Source organism: Siniperca chuatsi, linkage group LG1, assembly GCF_020085105.1.
Source record: "Siniperca chuatsi isolate FFG_IHB_CAS linkage group LG1, ASM2008510v1, whole genome shotgun sequence".
Taxonomy (NCBI): domain Eukaryota; kingdom Metazoa; phylum Chordata; class Actinopteri; order Centrarchiformes; family Sinipercidae; genus Siniperca; species Siniperca chuatsi.
The window spans coordinates 30,071-46,992 of NC_058042.1; the positions used below are offsets into that span (position 1 = coordinate 30,071).

The 16,922-nt window shown below is 42.8% G+C and overlaps 1 protein-coding gene across 4 annotated transcripts in view; it reads right to left on the bottom strand.

The window, feature by feature from the left end:
* The window catches only part of LOC122876345 (EMILIN-1-like), a 38,549-nt gene extending 25,309 nt beyond the window's left edge, over nt 1–13,240 (bottom strand). For 3 of the 4 annotated variants that reach the window (XM_044196592.1, XM_044196575.1, XM_044196602.1), the window contains exon 1: nt 12,721–13,240. In XM_044196592.1, the coding sequence (XP_044052527.1) occupies nt 12,721–12,854 (134 nt within the window). In that variant the 5' untranslated portion in view covers nt 12,855–13,240. The remainder of the gene's footprint in view (nt 1–12,720) is intronic. The other variant, XM_044196583.1, reaches the window with a different exon arrangement.
* Nucleotides 13,241–16,922: the final 3,682 nt, after the last annotated feature.

The window sequence follows — 16,922 nt, forward strand, 5'->3', positions numbered from 1 at the left end:
GTGATCTCTGGTTTCCATCTGCAGCAGAGTGCTCGGTACGTAAGCAGAGTCCCTCGATGCTTTCCTCCTCTCCTTGCACCTGTGTCCTGATCTGCTCCTCCAGTTCATCCATATAATCCTTAGAGAGGAATGCTGAAAGAAATGTATGTTCACAGGCCCCCCCAGGTAGTTTCTAGCTTTCACCATGTGCCACCAGTCGCGAGCTGTGCCAAACAGAACATTGTGCAGGGTGGCGAGAAGTTCCTCATCGGTGAGGGGGTTCAAGGCCAGATAGTCCTGACACTGTTCCAGGTTAGTGAGTGGGTCGATGTAGGGGTTGTGGGGTTTAGAGGGTTTGTTGTTTTATGACGCCAACCTCCTCAGCCACACTGTGCAATTGATGGTTACGTGTTAAAATTTCATCCTGTAGGTGAGTGACCATGGCCACCATTGGGGATATTATATTCCTGATGTCCTTCAGCAGCTCCGTATGATAATGATGCAGCCTCTACTTAAGGGTGTCCAAGAACTGTCTATACGTGTGTCCTGTGTAGACCTTAAACTGAGTCATTGTCAGACTAGCTGAAGATGAAGTAGAATTGACTCTGTTGAGGCCCCCTGCCACCATTTAGCTGAAAAGACAGTAACAAGCTCTTTTTCCCAGGTATGCCTAGTTGCCAAAGTAGATGATAATGATGATATGATTAACTTCACCACGACTGAAATGATTCCACGAACTACAGGGAAAGATAGAATTGTATCAATGAGAGAATCAGGTGGTTGATGGGGAAAGTTGAAGAAGTTACTGTGAGCAAAGTCTCGGATTTGAAAATATCTAAATAAATAATTATGGAAGGTCAAATTTAGTCTTAAAATTGTCAAAAGAGGCAAAAACCTTGTCAACATAAAGTTGTTTAAAATGAACCAGACCTTTGTCCTTCCACAAAGAGAAGACTGGGTCAAATGCTGAGGGCAGTAGATGTTTGTCACAGATGGGCATTAGTGGGGAAAGAGAAGCAATTTTAAAGTGGCATCTAAAGTGCCTTCAAATCTTTACAGTAGATAGGATAAGAGTGGTAATTCCATCTGAATGGGCACTGACAGCCGTTTTCAATCCAGAGATGGTGGCGGTGTATGAGGCCACGGTGTCAGCTATCTTTTGGAGAGAGGCTTGGATTGGTACCAGGGCAGCGTTCGAGGAGGCGGTAAGTTCACCTGTTATGTTTTTACGTAGCTTATCGAGTGTTAGCACTAACTGCCGCTGCACTGGGAGCCGTCTTGCTAGCACCCTTATCTTGTGGGCTAAAGTGTTGAGTCAGTTGTAGTTGACTTTTGCCGTGACAGCTGCGGGATTTTCTCATTTTGGCTCACTTTGGTTGCAGTGTTAGTATAAAACGATTTGAAGTATCAGGGAGCAAATGGCATGCGTCCAATAACTCCATCCCAAGTCCCAGTCCCAGTGAAGGCATGTTTGAGGGAATTGAGCATTAGTAACACTCGCATTAGTGTGTTGATTTTCTGCTCTCAACTCCTGAATCATTGTGTCCATTCTGTGGTTTGATTTCTGTATAACCTCCAAAGCTCCCTTGTATGGAGAGTTTATGGCTAAAGGAGGTATGTTGCATCTGTTCCTCCTGGCCAGTAGGTGGCGGTGTCTCCAGGGAGAGATCCAACAATTCCAGCAACTCAGCCATTTCCCTCTCCTCCCAAAATTGTATTGTCCTTTTGGCAGATTTTTAAATAGGGAACTGAGCGTTTGTTTTGTTTTTTGTTTTTCACAAGGTCTCCTCCGATTTTTAGCGTGCACACAAACTGGTTTGTTAGATGTTAGAAGTCCTATCTGGGGTGCCACTTTTTATGAAGCAGTTCGACTGGGAGCTGGGGTGCCAGTCAGAGTTAAGGTCTGACAGAGATAATATTTCTGTACCAGTCAACCCTACCTTTTAGTACATGACCCCTTAACAGTAACTAACAACCAGGTATTTCAAAGGCACCAGCAGACAACAAAAGACGCAAAGCACAAGGGTTAGGCGATGTCTACCAAATTGGCATTGGCAGTAAAACATTGAGATGGACGATGACATCGATCGTGGGGGGGGGGCATTTGAGCCCATTCACAGCCCATCCTCAACTACTCGGTACCCGGTCTTTCTTTACTTTCCTCCCTATTTGTTATATGAGTAGCGTGGCTCCTTTAAAGGTGGGGTATGCAATTATAATCCAATACACGTCTTTTTGTCAAATTCAGCAAAAATCTCCCCACGGTACACTAGCTGTCTGTTCAGTATGTGCACTGAAAAAACTCTGGTGTTTGTTTCCCATTTACAGAGCCAGGGCTGTGTACAAACAAAGTGGCTTGGACCAAGCCACACAACACTATTCCAGCCATTCCAGCCATAATTTGTGTGTCAGGTAACATTAACTGACTTGCCCACAGACATTCAGCTTACTTTCTAGTTTGCCAAGATATGCTGTTGTTGTGATGTTAGCTATAGTAGCATGAGAGTTTTGAGTATTGCTGTCTGGAGCTGCTGTGCTGGCACTGGGAAACTGTCTCGTCCTCTCTGGCTGTTAGCTCCACAGCAGCAACTGCAGGGACAGTTTGCTAACACACAAACTAGCTAATGTTAGTTATATTACTTGATGTGTCGTTGTTTGCTCTATATCATGGTACTTGTCATGGTATAGGACTTCTCACGAATCGCATATCCCACCTTTAAGGAACAGGGCAGTGCGTAGTGAGTGTGTGGGTGAGCGAGAGAGTGGCGGTGACTGCACTCAGAGCAGACAGGTGATGGCAATGGCAGTAAATGTACAGTATAGGTTACAGTTTGCCTATGAATAAACGCTGCAGCATTCATCAATGAATGCACACAAGAATTTAAAGTTCACCACAGTGTATTATACAGTCAGTGCTCAATACAAAACCCACAGTTCAACCACCACTGAATGAGTCCTTGTCTCAGTTCAAATCAGTCAGAATCAGAAATACTTTATTGATCCCCGAGGGGAAACTCTTTGAATCTCAGCAAGAATCCATATCTCAATCAAAACTTCCTTTTCAAGATCCCAGCAAGCAAACAAAAAGAGAGACGCTGTGGAGGACAAATAATGTTGTTTGCATTCACTCTAAATAAAGAGATATGGGGAGCGTAATTTGGATGAGAATGGAGTTTTCCTTGTGTGAATATTCATAAACCGAATTAAATCAAACTAAATCAAAAACCTCACTGGAGGCCCATACAGAGACCACCACACACTGTCCAACACAACTACAATTCTACCTTAAAAAGACAAACTGTTAGTACACAGTGTAACTCTGTGCCCTCCCGAGGATTAAAAACATGACATAACGTTGAAGGCATGAGTGAAATCAGACACAGAAACCCAACCCAAACTAAAGATTTACTGCAGATCTACAGTTAACATGGAGACATGAAACCCTGAATAACATCACAGAAAGCCTGATGCATATTTAATATTTAATTTACATATCTTCACTAATGTGACTGCATATTAATGAAATGTTCATGTAGCCTCAGTAATATGTGGTAATATCAGCTGCATTATAAAGAAAAATATCACCAAATACAAAGATTGTTTGGTTGAAGATAATATTAAAAGACTCTGATCAGGATCAGGACATCCATACTTTTAATTGAGCTCTGAATCAACAAATGTTAATAGTCAAATAAATAAAGGTAGTTTCGTGTAAAAGGGGCAACACCAGCAACCTCATGAAACACAAAACCAACATACAGCCCTTAACCCCAGTTACCGCCCCCCTTCCAGAGGCACATTATCATCCTCATACCTGCTTGCTATGAAGTTGAGAAGAAAAACATCATTGATGAGCTTGCCAATGTGTCAAAAGTAGCCATAACCACTGATGGGTGGACAAGTATCACACAGGACCAACGTGCATGCTGCCTATTGCCGTTGCTCCGTCTCATCGTCTTAGTTTTTCCAACTTTCAGCTTTCCTTTTTATTTAAAACTTGAGTAACTTTTGTGTAAGTGTAATTTAAACTACGCTCTTCACAAAAATGAGAGTAGAGAGTGTTTTGGCATTTTTTTTCGCTGTGAAACTTGCAGATCAGCTGTTTGGCCGCATTGTTTACACCAGGGAACAGCTGATCGCGCTGAAGCCGAGCAGCATGGCGCCCAGGACAACCGATGTCCCCACTGAGATCTGGAGGAGGACACACCGAAGATGCAGAGGTGGAACGAAGCAGCGAGGGAAGAGAGAGGGGTGCAGACAAAAGAGACTTAAGAACAAGCGATTTAAGCCGTGTCTGCCTTCTCTCGTCATGGGCAACGTGAGATCACTGGCGAATAACAAAGGACATCAAAGACATCCTGAATGCCAAGAGGAGGGCCTTTACTGATGGTGATAGGGAGGAGGTGAGGGCAATCCAGGCCGACCTGAAGGTGAAAATCAGGGAGGCCAAGGAGAAGTACAGGAGGAAGCTGGAGTGGAAACTCCAGCAGAACAACATGAGAGAGGTCTGGAGCGGCATGAAGAGCATCACTGGCTTCAGACCGACTGGCAGCATCCACACCCACCTGGACAGGCCAGCAAGCACGGCAAGGATCATGTTTTTTGACTTCTCCAGTGCTTTCAACACCATCCAGCCAGCCCTGCTGGGGGAGAAGCTGGCAACGATGCAGGTGGATGCCCCCCTCATGTCCTGGATTGTTTACTACCTGACTGGCAGACCACAGCACGTGCGTCTGCAGCACTGTGTGTCGGACAGCGTGGTAGAAAAGGTTTCAGTCGTAGTCATCTGGACACTGTTTTCAGAATCAAGACGTTTCGGCTCCCATCCGGAAGTCATTCTCAATTGTGAAAAAATTGGACGGGAACTGGAAATTTAAACTACTCTGAGTTACATAAGCCCTGCCCTCAGGAGGGAATCTGCCTGAGTATCTGTTAATAGCTAGTTTCACCTGAAACTGACCTAATAGTTTCAAGATGGCCCAGTAATCAGTAATCAGGCCTATTGTTCTCTGGCTGCATCTACTTCATCACTGTTAAGTGCCTGATTAGCATGTGACAGCGTGGTCAGCAACATTGGGGCCCCTCAGGGGACCGTCCTCTCTCCCTTCCTCTTCACCATCTACACCACAGACTTCAGCCACCACACAGAGTCCTGCCACATTCAGAAGTTTTCTGATGACTCTGCTGTGGTGGGATGTATCAGCGGTGGTGTTGAGACTGAGTACAGGGCTGTGGTGGGGAACTTTGTCTCATGGTGTTAGACAAAGTCTAAGGAGCTGGTTGTAGACCTACGAAGGGCCAAGGCACCAGTGACCCCTGTTTCCATCCAGGGGGTCAGTGTGGACATTGTAGAGGATTACAAGTACCTGGGTGTACCCATGGACAATAAACTGGACTGGGCTAAGAACACTCAAGCTCTTTACAGGAAGGGCCAGAGCCGCCTCTGTTTCCTGAGGAGGCTGAGGTCCTTCAACATCTTCCAGACAATACTGAGGATGTTTTATGAGTCTGTGGTGGCCGGTGCTATCCTGTATGCTGTTGCATGCTGGGGCAGCAGGCTGAGGGTAGCGGACGCCAACAGACTCAACAAACTGATCCGTAAGGCCAGTGACATTGTGGGGATGGAGCTGGACTCTCTGTCGGTGGTGTCAGAGAGGAGGATGCTGGACAAACTACATGCCATCTTCGACAGTGTCTCCAACCCACTCCATGACGTGCTGGTCAAACAAAGGAGCACCTTCAGCAAAAGACTCATCCCCCCAAAATGCACCACAGAGCGCCACAGGAAGTAATTCCTGCCTGTGGCCATCAAACTCTTTATATATGCAATACTTGAAATATTGTGCAATATACTCTGTTTTCAGTTTAATTTTCCCTATTTATTGATATTTATTCATACTTATATTACTGCTGTGCAATATCCACCATCTAATAATCTGGTTAATCTGCTACACTTAACTTGACAGTACTCATTATTGCACTAATACTACCTGTAAATCCCTTCACTTACACTTATTTTAGCTTTTATACTTATATCCACTTTGTACTTAATTTATCTTAGCTGTATTATAGTGTATTATATTTTGATTTGCTTAGTACTTCTATTCCTGTGTGCATTGACGTGATAGTGAGCAGCTGTAACAAAAGAGTTTCCCCTCGGGATCAATAAAGTATTTCTGATTCTGATTCTATTTCACAATCACTTCTTCTTTTCCTTTCGGCTGTTCCCTTTCAGGGGTCACCACAGCGAATCATGTGCCTCCATCGAACCCTGTCCTCTGCGTCCTCTTCACTCGCACCAATTAACTTCATGTCCTCTCTCACTACATCTATAAATCTCCTCTTTGGTCTTCCTCTAGACCTCCTGCCTGGCAGCTCCAACCTCAGCATCCTTCTACCAATATATTCACAGTCTCTCCTCTGAACATGTCCAAACCACCTCAGTCTGGCCTCTCTGACTTTATCTCCGAAACATCTAACATGAGCTGTCCCTCTGATGTCCTCGTTCCTGATCCTGTCTGTCCTTGTCACTCCCAAAGAGGACCTCAACATCTTAAGCTCTGCTACCTCCAGCTCTGCCTCTTGTCTTTTCTTCAGCGCCGCTGTCTCTAAGCTGTACAACATCGCTGGTCTCACCACCGTCTTGAACACCTTTCCTTTCATTCTTGCTGATACTCTTTTATCACACAACACACCTGACACTTTTCTCCACCCATTCCAACCTGCTTGCACTCGCCTCTTCACCTCTTTTCCACAGTCTCCATTACTCTGAACCATTGACCCTAGTATTCTATATCACAATTGCACATGTAAATGAAGGCCAACTGAGATTGAAAGTCCTAAAGACCTAGGCAGTGTATGAGTCTCAAAGTGGTCCTGTTGTGGCTGAGGAGATAGGAAAAGTCCTTTTAGAATTTGGTGTAAGAGAGAACAGTGTAGCCGCAACTGAAGATAATGCTGCAAGTATGGACGTGGCTGTACGACAGCTCCAAATCATAAAGCTTGGATGCTTTGCGCATACTCTCAATCTTGGAGCACAAAAGGCCTATACCATCCAAACCATCTCCAAGTCAACGGCAAGGATCCGGGATGCCACTGTGTGGATCAAGAGATCATCCATCGTTCTGTTCCAGGAGAAGCAGCATATCCTGGGTAAGAAACAAAGCCTTATTGTTTCAGTATCATTCAGGCAGGACTAAATATATTTAAATGGATTTCAATCGGTCATTTATATGTTTCAGGCCTGCCTGAACATTCCGATGTCCAAGCAAACATAATAATGTATGATTTAAAACAATGAGTTCATGTCAGCATGACAAAAATTCATGTCATGATATATACAAATAATGTACAATACATACATTATAATATTTTAAGAATTTCATCTCAGACCTGAAAAGGTCACAGATGATGACTTCAGGAAGGTTGAGGAGATCATCAGTCAGATGCGCATTTTGTACACATCTATCATGTGCGTGTCAAGTGATTCTGCCTATCCTTCAAAAGCAAAGCTTCAAAATTGTGGGAGTAAGAGCAAGTTGAAGAGAAATTTTTAAGACGGTGTAGTCCCTCATTCGTCCAGGGGTGTTCTATCGTAGAAAAGGTTTCATTCATAGTCATCTGGAAACTGTTTTCAGAATCAAGACGTTTCTTGAGAATGACTTCCGGATGGGACCCGAACCGCCTTGATTCTGAAAACAGTGTCCAGACGACTACGACTGAAACCTTTTCTACGATAGAAATTTTTAAGAAAAATGTACAGCTGCTCTCCACAGTAACGTTGATGTCACCCACTCTGGCTCTGAACATTATAAAACATTGTAAAATCTGAAACGGTCTTAAAAAAGCATAAAATGTAAACTGTGATTTTGTGAAAACCGGGGAGAAAATCATGCGGAAGATACAGACACAGAACAATAATGATAAGTATGACAAATAATAAGTAGTGCGCCTTGTGCTTTCAGGCACACTAAATAATTTTTAAAAAGAATGAATAAATAAATAAATGGGGTGGATTACTCTATATCTTTGACATCATTTCATGGGCCGAATTAATTGGGTCCGAGGACCGGTTCTGGCCTCCAGGCCGCGAGTTTGAGACACCTGAGTTAAATGGCAGCATTACAGTATGTGAGCATCAGTACTATGACAGCCAATCAGAGAGCAGGATTCTGTGTGGAAATAATAATGTAGAAAAACATCAAAACATTTCTACTGATGATGTTTTAATGTTTTTCCAACAGATTTTAATCTTCACACTGCAGAGAAAATAAAAGCCTTAAACCAGAGTTCACCGTGAACCAGAATCCATAGAGAAAACTAGAGATTTTATGTCTGCAGGATTAAGCCTGTCACGATAACTAACTTTTGTTGGACGATAATATTGTCCCCAAAAAAATTGCGATATACAATGTTATTGTCATTTTAAGACCATTTTATGCCACTGATATAATGATAATATAATATCATAATAATGCAAGTACACCCTTTCAAAGAGCAATGAACTTTTAAGCTGCCTGAGCCCCGCCCATGGCAAAATTTAGACATAGAGAGCAGACGACGAGAGGACAGAAGCAGTGTGACCAGAAACAGCAAAACATGTCTCAGACTCAGCATAGTTTTTTTTCTGTTACATTCTGCTTAGGCTCTGTGAAAAAAAAAAACGCTCTGGTGTTGTCTTATAGTGTAGGAAAACCCTGCTCTTTATTCTGGCATCATCTTGGTTAAACTGTTGTTTAACATGTATCATGCATGTAAACACAACGGGCAATATATGGATATAACCTTATAAGTCCTAATAAGTCCATAACAGGATTCACACACACACACACACACACACAGTGATGTCACTCTCTCTACAGGAAATGAGTCATTCGGGCATTTGTTTCAGTTTGCTGCTGCTGATATCCCAACTGCTTCACTGCCAGATGGAGGTGTGTTTGTTTTACAGTGTGTGTGTGTTTTAAAATAAAGGTTCCTGTGGAGTTTCTGACCTCTAGTAGCACTATGGAGCTGTTTGTGGGAGTGGGTCCCGGCACAAGGACACAGGTGCACGAGTTCACGCAGGTGACACAATATAAAGTCCCACCAATGGTTTGACATTATTCCACTGATCTACAGGTGGCGGTAACGCACCGAGATATGCAGCAATGTGTCGGGAAAAGCAGTGAAGAAGAAGACTGTTGCCTAGTAAACATGAATGTAAACAACGCTGGATTTAAAATACTTGCAAATGTTTTGTGAAGAAGGAAATGCACTTGACACATTTGTTACAGCTCAGTGATTCACACAATGTAAATATTTTTCAATTTTTAAATATTTACACTTTTGTTTACAAGAAAACTCCACAGAGCACCTTTAATCTGAGTCTAAATTTAATCTAGTTTGAAATGTATGATATTTAAGAACTAAATATTGCCAGGAACCAGAAAAACTAAAAAAGCATTAATCTCATAAAGAGAAAAGAGATATTTGTACCAGATTTATCTTCCAGCTATCTGCAGTCTCTGGGCACAAACACACAAACACTACACTAATATACTAAAGGTGTGTTTAGACAGAAGGTGAATTTTTGCCTCAAATCATTCATTTGAATTTGACCACTGGACTGTTTGTGTGTATTCTCCCCAAACTGCCAATGAACCGTGCCAATGTCTGTACAGATGTCAGCTGTAAGCTAGCTAGAAAAGTACACATGCACCGTGTGTGTGTGTGTGTGTGTGTTGAGTCCAGCCTCTGAATGATCTCTGAACTCTGCAGGAACCCCCCTTCTTTCCTCTTTGTATGTTATGAAGCAGATTCATAATGTAAGTAACTATAACTTACTTACATGTAAACAGGTGTCATACAGATGTGTAGAAATATAAGTTATTGTGTGAATGCTGACAGAACTTTTTTCTTTTAGATCAGTTTTCATTAACAATGTTTCCTGATGATGTTAATAAAAACACAATCCAGGCAGCATTATGTTTCCTAGTGTCTATCAGAGGGAGGGACACTACTGATAACAGACTGTAAAGATCAAATTAATTATGTTCTAATGTCTGATATATCATATATGATATATATACATATATATATATATATATATATATATACATATATATATATATATATATATATATATATATGTGTGTGTGTGTGTGTGTATGTGTATGTATATATATATAGTTTAGGGTTCAGTATTTTGCTCAAGGACACTTCAACATGGGGACAGGAGGAGCCGGGGGGCGAACCACCGACGCAACCGCCACAGACATGACTTAAGTTTCTTCAGCCTCCTTCTCTTTTACAGAAGATGAAGCAGCTGAGTTTAAACAGAGTTCAGTCTTTGGACGAACTGAGGACCCGACACAGGACTTCAGTGTGTGTTTGATGTGGTCTGTCAGCGTCTGTCTGTCCCTTCTCTGTTTGACCTCCACATTTTGACTTCCTGTTGATTCTTTCATCTGTTTAAATGTTGAGAAAAAAACATGTGGACAGTCTGAGGAGATCTTCCTGTTTCAGCCTCCAGTAGACGGAAACGCCAGCACCTCGCAGCTTCGCCCCATCGCTGTGTGTGTGAATGGGTGAATGGGAGGCAAAATTGTAAGCGGTTTGTCCTTTAAGGTAGAAAATGGCTATATACATGCAGTCCACCACCAAAACACACCGAAACAGCTGCTCAGTGAGAATCGGTTGATCATCCATTACAATCATGAAACGTGCACCTTGTCAGGTATTATCTCTTATGTAGTGAACAGTGCAGCCTGTAGGGTTAGGAGTCAGGGTTAAACCCTAAGCTGGTTCTGACTGAGCAGCTATTTAGATTAGTTCTGGTTTTGGTTGGTTGGTGGTTCCATAAAGAACTCCAGCTCGACACTCTTCAGCTCAGCTTCACTGTCTTTACCTTCAGTTTAATTTACACATCACTTTAGAACTGCAAACAATACTGGTCCAATTACTAAATGAATCCACACCTTCCAGCCAATCAGAATCCAGAATTCTCTGTGGTTAGGGTATAAAACCACAATCAACATCCTGATGTCACTGACATCATCACTGACATCATCATTACTTTAAAACATTAATAAAAATGACTCTCCAACAATTAATTTCTTCAACTGAACCTCTTCAAGGACCTCAAAACCTTTTCATGGACCCCTAAACCTATTCCAGGAGCTCTGAACTGTGTGCAGTTCCTGTAACAGCCACCAGATGTCTTCTGAAACGACCCCTGAACCACAGGATGTTGGTTTTCAGCCGGTCTCAGTGCTGCTGGTTTTCCAGGTGCTTGTTGACTGTGTGTGTTTGTATGAAACATGTCCAGTGATGCAGATCAGATCTGAATGTTCGGTCTGAAGCTTCAAACATCAAAACATCTCCAGCTGCTTTTACGCCGATGCCAGTTCAGTGTTGACCCAGGTCACATGACCCTCTGACCCATTCACACCAACAGAGAACGGCGTTTTACCAGCACCGTTAGAGAGGGCTGTAAAATACTAAACACACAATAACACACACAGTTAAAAAGACACAAGTCAACGTCGACACTAAAAAATATAAAAGGAAAAGACACAAAAACTTTCCCGTGGTTTGTGAAGGTGACAGCAACATTAATCAAACCAGCCCAAACGGAAACAGAATAGAGGTCAGAGGTCAAAGGTCAGAGGTCGTTGCAGTTAAAGGGAGGCACGTCCCAACACCCACAGCGTCAGTCTTCAGCACTCCAGTGCACATTCACACTGGCAGGTAGCAGACAGGTGAGTCCAGCACACAACACTGAAGCCGCACACCTCAGTGTATCCCACAATGCACTGCTGCTCCACACCAGTCCATTTAGGTAGAGTAAATGTAATAGCTACACAGCCTCCCTTCCTTCTCAGCGCTACATCAAAGGTAAATCGTGTTTGTCCTCGCCGTCGATCGCTTTCTTTTTTCGACCTTCATCTGAACGCTGATTTTCTTTTTCATCTGGAGCTTTAGAAACTTTTCTTCGACGCTTCTTGGGCTCCGCCGCGCTGCGTTGCTGTAACATTAGCCTACTCCTTCCTTCGCAACGGTCGCTCCCCCCTTCTGCTCTGGCAAAGTCCCGCATCAATATCAATCTGTTCTTCTTAATGACACTGATGAGAATAATATCACACATCTAAAAATGTAAATATTAAATATACTTCTATCAAAGATTTTAGAGATGGATGCCTTAAAAGTTTTAGCAGAAACCATCAAAATAAAATCATGTTATGTCTCTTTTATGTTCAGACCTGCAGCTTCTAGATAATTTAATATCTTTATTAATTATATTCCAGCCGCTGCCGTTAAAGCAGCGCAGAAGAGGAGGAGCAGCGAGACGACGCCATTAAAAGCTCAGACGATGGAAACCATGTGGGAACATGACGTTTCTGTTGGCTTCATGTGTTCATGTGAGGAAGGCTCCAGCCTCCTCATCGCTCCGCACACAGCTGATGCTCTTCATGACGTCAGCAGTTATTCTCTCCGTCTGCTTCTGGTTTCATCCACAAACAGCTTCCACGCCTCGCTGTCTGAAACATCTGACCTGCAGAACCAGACCGGGATTCATACCAGCAACCTCCTGGCACTTCCTGTCCACTGGCTCACAATAAAACATCTGCTGCGCGTGCGTACACACACACACACACACTCACTCACTCTTCTATGGTGAGGTCATCAAGCTCTGACGTTACCTTCTCCTCCTTCATCTCCACCCTCATCATCAGGCTTTCCATGCACGTGTCAACCTACCTGTGTCTGCTGGCGGCGCGAGCTCCGTGCGCGTGCCCGCCGGCGTACAGACTGTAAGCGGGTCGCAGCGGGAACGCGCTCTTGGCGTGTGTGCAGGTCCAGAGCGCGAGCAGCAGCAGGAGGAGCGCGGCCATCCCTCTGACCAATACACGATCAATACAGAGTATTGATACTCGATCAGTGTGATCAACTCCTCAACTGGCGGGAAAAACTCCCATCTCCATGGAGACACAAATAAAAGTTTCCACAAAGTCCGTCCGTCCTATTGACCCATGATCCGGATTCTGATCCAAACACCCAGAAACCAGACCTGAAGTAGAGTCCAGTCTACTCTGATTCGCTCCGGGTCCCGGTCCGGGTCCGGGTCCCGCTGGTCCTCCGCCTTTGATCCAAGTTTAATCCAGTTTGAATCCGGTTTGATCCGGTCAGAGTTTGTGCATCAGAACTTTTCATGTGAAACAAAGAAAAGAAGAAAACGTTGCGACAGACTGAACCGAGACCAGCTGCTCCTCCTCTTCATCACCGCCCCCCCGAACTGTCCCCGCCCCTCCCGGAGGAGAAACTAGACACGTGCAGCTCCGCACCCACACCTGCAGCAGGGCGGTACTGACAGTATAGCTTTTATTGATGCACTGTAAAAAACCTGAAACATTTCAACAACTAACTGATCAAATTCTGTAAAGACTTGTTGATTTTTACATTTTGACTCTGCGATGGAAAAACTTTATACTTTCTGTAAATTTAAATTAAAGGATCAGTCTGCTGTTTTTCTTTATTTTTATTATTGTCAGTCTCTGTGAAATAAGTATTTAAGTTTGTTCTTCAGCTGAATCCGTTTGTGTTTCACATGTTTTTAGAAATATGACTGGTTGGTATCTGTAATATCTCAGATAAAAAACATGCATCACAAACATCAGCAGTTTGTTTATTTTTCGTCAGTGAATATCTTGATTATTTTGGGTTATTTAGTTTTTTCTTGCTTCATTTGATTTTGCATCACCTGTTTCTACAAACTAAACCACAGAAGTTTTCTTCTCCCTGATCTTAACTGACATTTTCATGGCCGAGGATTTCATCTTAGGTTTGTGCAACAGAAAACACGCTTTAGAAATGAATGAAAGAATAAAACAGACTGATGGCATTACCTCAGTTCATTTTGTTAGTTAGGTTTTATCCACACTGTTGGACCAATAAGAAGCTGTTTTAAGTCTGACTCACAGATAAAACAGGAAATGTATTTAAACTCCAAGTTGGTTCGCTTTCAGCTCCATTATAAATTAAATAATTACATTTTTAAATAAAAATCTGTTCATTAATGTTTTAATTAAAGTTCATTTATTTTACAAAAAGTGGAATGTCAGCAATACAGTTGTTTCAAAATATTGATTTAAAATATTTCAAAATAAAGTTATTTTAAGAGAAGATTTAAATTCATATGTCGAGAAAAAAGTCATAATATTTTGCAAATAAAGTCATAGTAGTACAAGAAAATTATATAATATTAAAAGAAGGTGTTATTTCACCAGAAAAGGTGCAAAACTTTCAGAATAAAGTTATTTTACATCATATTACAACTTTTACTTGTAATATTACAACAGAAAGTGTGTGTGTGTGTGTGTGTGTGTGTGTGTGTGTGTGTGTGTGTGTGTTGTCCTCACTGATGTTTGAGGGTTTAATGTTTGTGTTTCATATGTTGTTATAATTATGGCTGGTTGGTAAATGTAATAACATGTTTTTAATCTGATCATCATCTGATCCAGAACCAGCTGAAGAACCAGACTGAGCGTTACACTCCGACTCTGCATAGTTTCCCTGGACAGGTGAGCAGCTAGCTGCCGGTGAGCAGCTAGCTACAGGTGAGCAGCTAGCTATAGATGAGCAGCTAGCTACAGGTGAGCAGCTAGCTACAGGTGAGCAGCTAGCTATAGATGAGCAGCTAGCTACAGGTGAGCAGCTACAGGTGAGCAGCTACAGGTGAGCAGCTAGCTACAGGTGAGCAGCTAGCTATAGATGAGCAGCTAGCTACAGGTGAGCAGCTACAGGTGAGCAGCTAGCTACAGGTGAGCAGCTAGCTACAGGTGAACAGCTAGCTACAGGTGAGCAGCTAGCTATAGGTGAGCAGCTAGCTACAGGTGAGCAGCTACAGGTGAGCAGCTAGCTATAGGTGAGCAGCTAGCTACAGGTGAGCAGCTAGCTATAGGTGAGCAGCTAGCTACAGGTGAGCAGCTACAGGTGAGCAGCTAGCTACAGGTGAGCAGCTACAGGTGAGCAGCTACAGGTGAGCAGCTAGCTATAGATGAGCAGCTAGCTACAGGTGAGCAGCTACAGGTGAGCAGCTAGCTACAGGTGAGCAGCCAGCTACAGGTGAACAGCTAGCTACAGGTGAGCAGCTACAGCTGACTCGTCGTCCTCTGTTTCTTCTTGTTTAAATGTGTTTGTGACTGATCAGAAACTAAAAACCACCAGACTTCAGTCTGAAGGTTGGATTAGAAACTGTTTAGCTGGTATATGTCAGTTTCCTGAGATATGACCTGTGTGTTTTACATCATTCATAAGGTCTTGGTTCATATGACCCAATCGATGAAGTCAGTCAGCTTCTTTAAATTCTCCTCAGAGGAAAGACAAGGAGTCTTTACTTGCAGAAAAGCAGCAGAAGGACTGTTTACACCTTCTCAGGATTTAATACTAATAGCAGAGTCACTTCACAGCAGAACCAACATGTTTAAATGTTTACAAATGGACCGTGTCATAACCCATCTCATGTTATATGAACCAAGTAGTTGGCTCATACTCTTTCTGTTTAAACTGATTAAAACATCACATAAACAGACGGTTGTCTGAAGGTTTATTATCAGTGTTATCACTGCAGGGAAACACACGGAGAGAAATGGGTACTAAACACACTGTAACTGCAACTAACAGGCAGACTGTAGAACTGTAGAAGGAGGACTGCAGCTTTAGTCCTGCATCTCTTACAGTGTAGTTGTGTTGTATCAACAAGAGAAATGATTCCAGACACTAACTACTCTTTACACTGACAGATGGACATTAAAAACATGTGAACCTGTCCTTTAGAGGAGAAACCATCCTGCAGACTTCCTGAGGGTAAAGGATGTTTCATATCTGCTGCTCCCTAAAATAAACCAGTCTAGATGACCTCTAACACACACACAGTAGATAACAGTGGAAGCTGCAGTCTCTCTGGTGAGAACAACACGACTCTGTGAACTTCTTGTTCTGTGGGTGTGTTTGATTTGTGTCACTGAGCGTGCTCACTGGGTGGAGCATTAAATCACTGATTCATTAAAGTAGATTCAACATTCATTTTTACTCATATTGATGTATAATGATATTAACATTCACCAGAATGTGTTCATCCTTTATCTCAGTGCATTGTTGTACATTTTTGTTCTGTTCACAAACTGTGAATGGGGCCCCACCCAGGCCCCTCAGCCCCCTCTGTGGTCACACCCCTGACATGAAGTTTAATATTGAGATGGTCACACAATACAAATATGTTGACATAATGAGAAAACACATTTCACCTCACAGACTCCTTAAATCTGTACAGACATATTAATGGAGTACTTCCCAGATTTATCATTTCACTCCTATACTCTGGCCTGGGATAATCCTCAGTGTCCTGGCCAGCTGATTGGTCCAGAGTGTCTGGCCAGTGTTCAAACTCCTAAACGAAATGTGTAAATCAAAGATAAACGACACAGGGCAGCTCCTGTCACTGTTTAATCAAAATAGTTATGCTTTCATTATGGAAGTGACGCTGACTAACTCCTGAAACTGAAGGCTGTACCAAACTATTTTGGATGTTTTTTAAGCAGTTTTTGTATGTTGTGATAAAACTAAAAGATAAGTTACTGACAGAAACAGTAAGTAGAACAAATATTTCTATTAAACAGTTCCAGTACACGTGGTCTGTTGTGAATGTGTGGCGATTGTCCTGGGCCAGGGCCGCTGCTGGTCATTTGGGTGCCCTAAGTGTAATTGCTTTGTGGTTTGCAGTAACGATATATTAAAAAAAAACTTTCACCCTCCGCGGGTGGTCTCATCCTTCGAGCTCGGGTCCTCTACCAGAGGCCTGGGAGCTTGAGGGTTCTGCGCAGTATCTTTGCTGTTCCCAGTACTGCGCTCTTCTGGACCGAGATGTCTGGTGTTCTTCCAGGGATCTGCTGTAGCCACTCCTC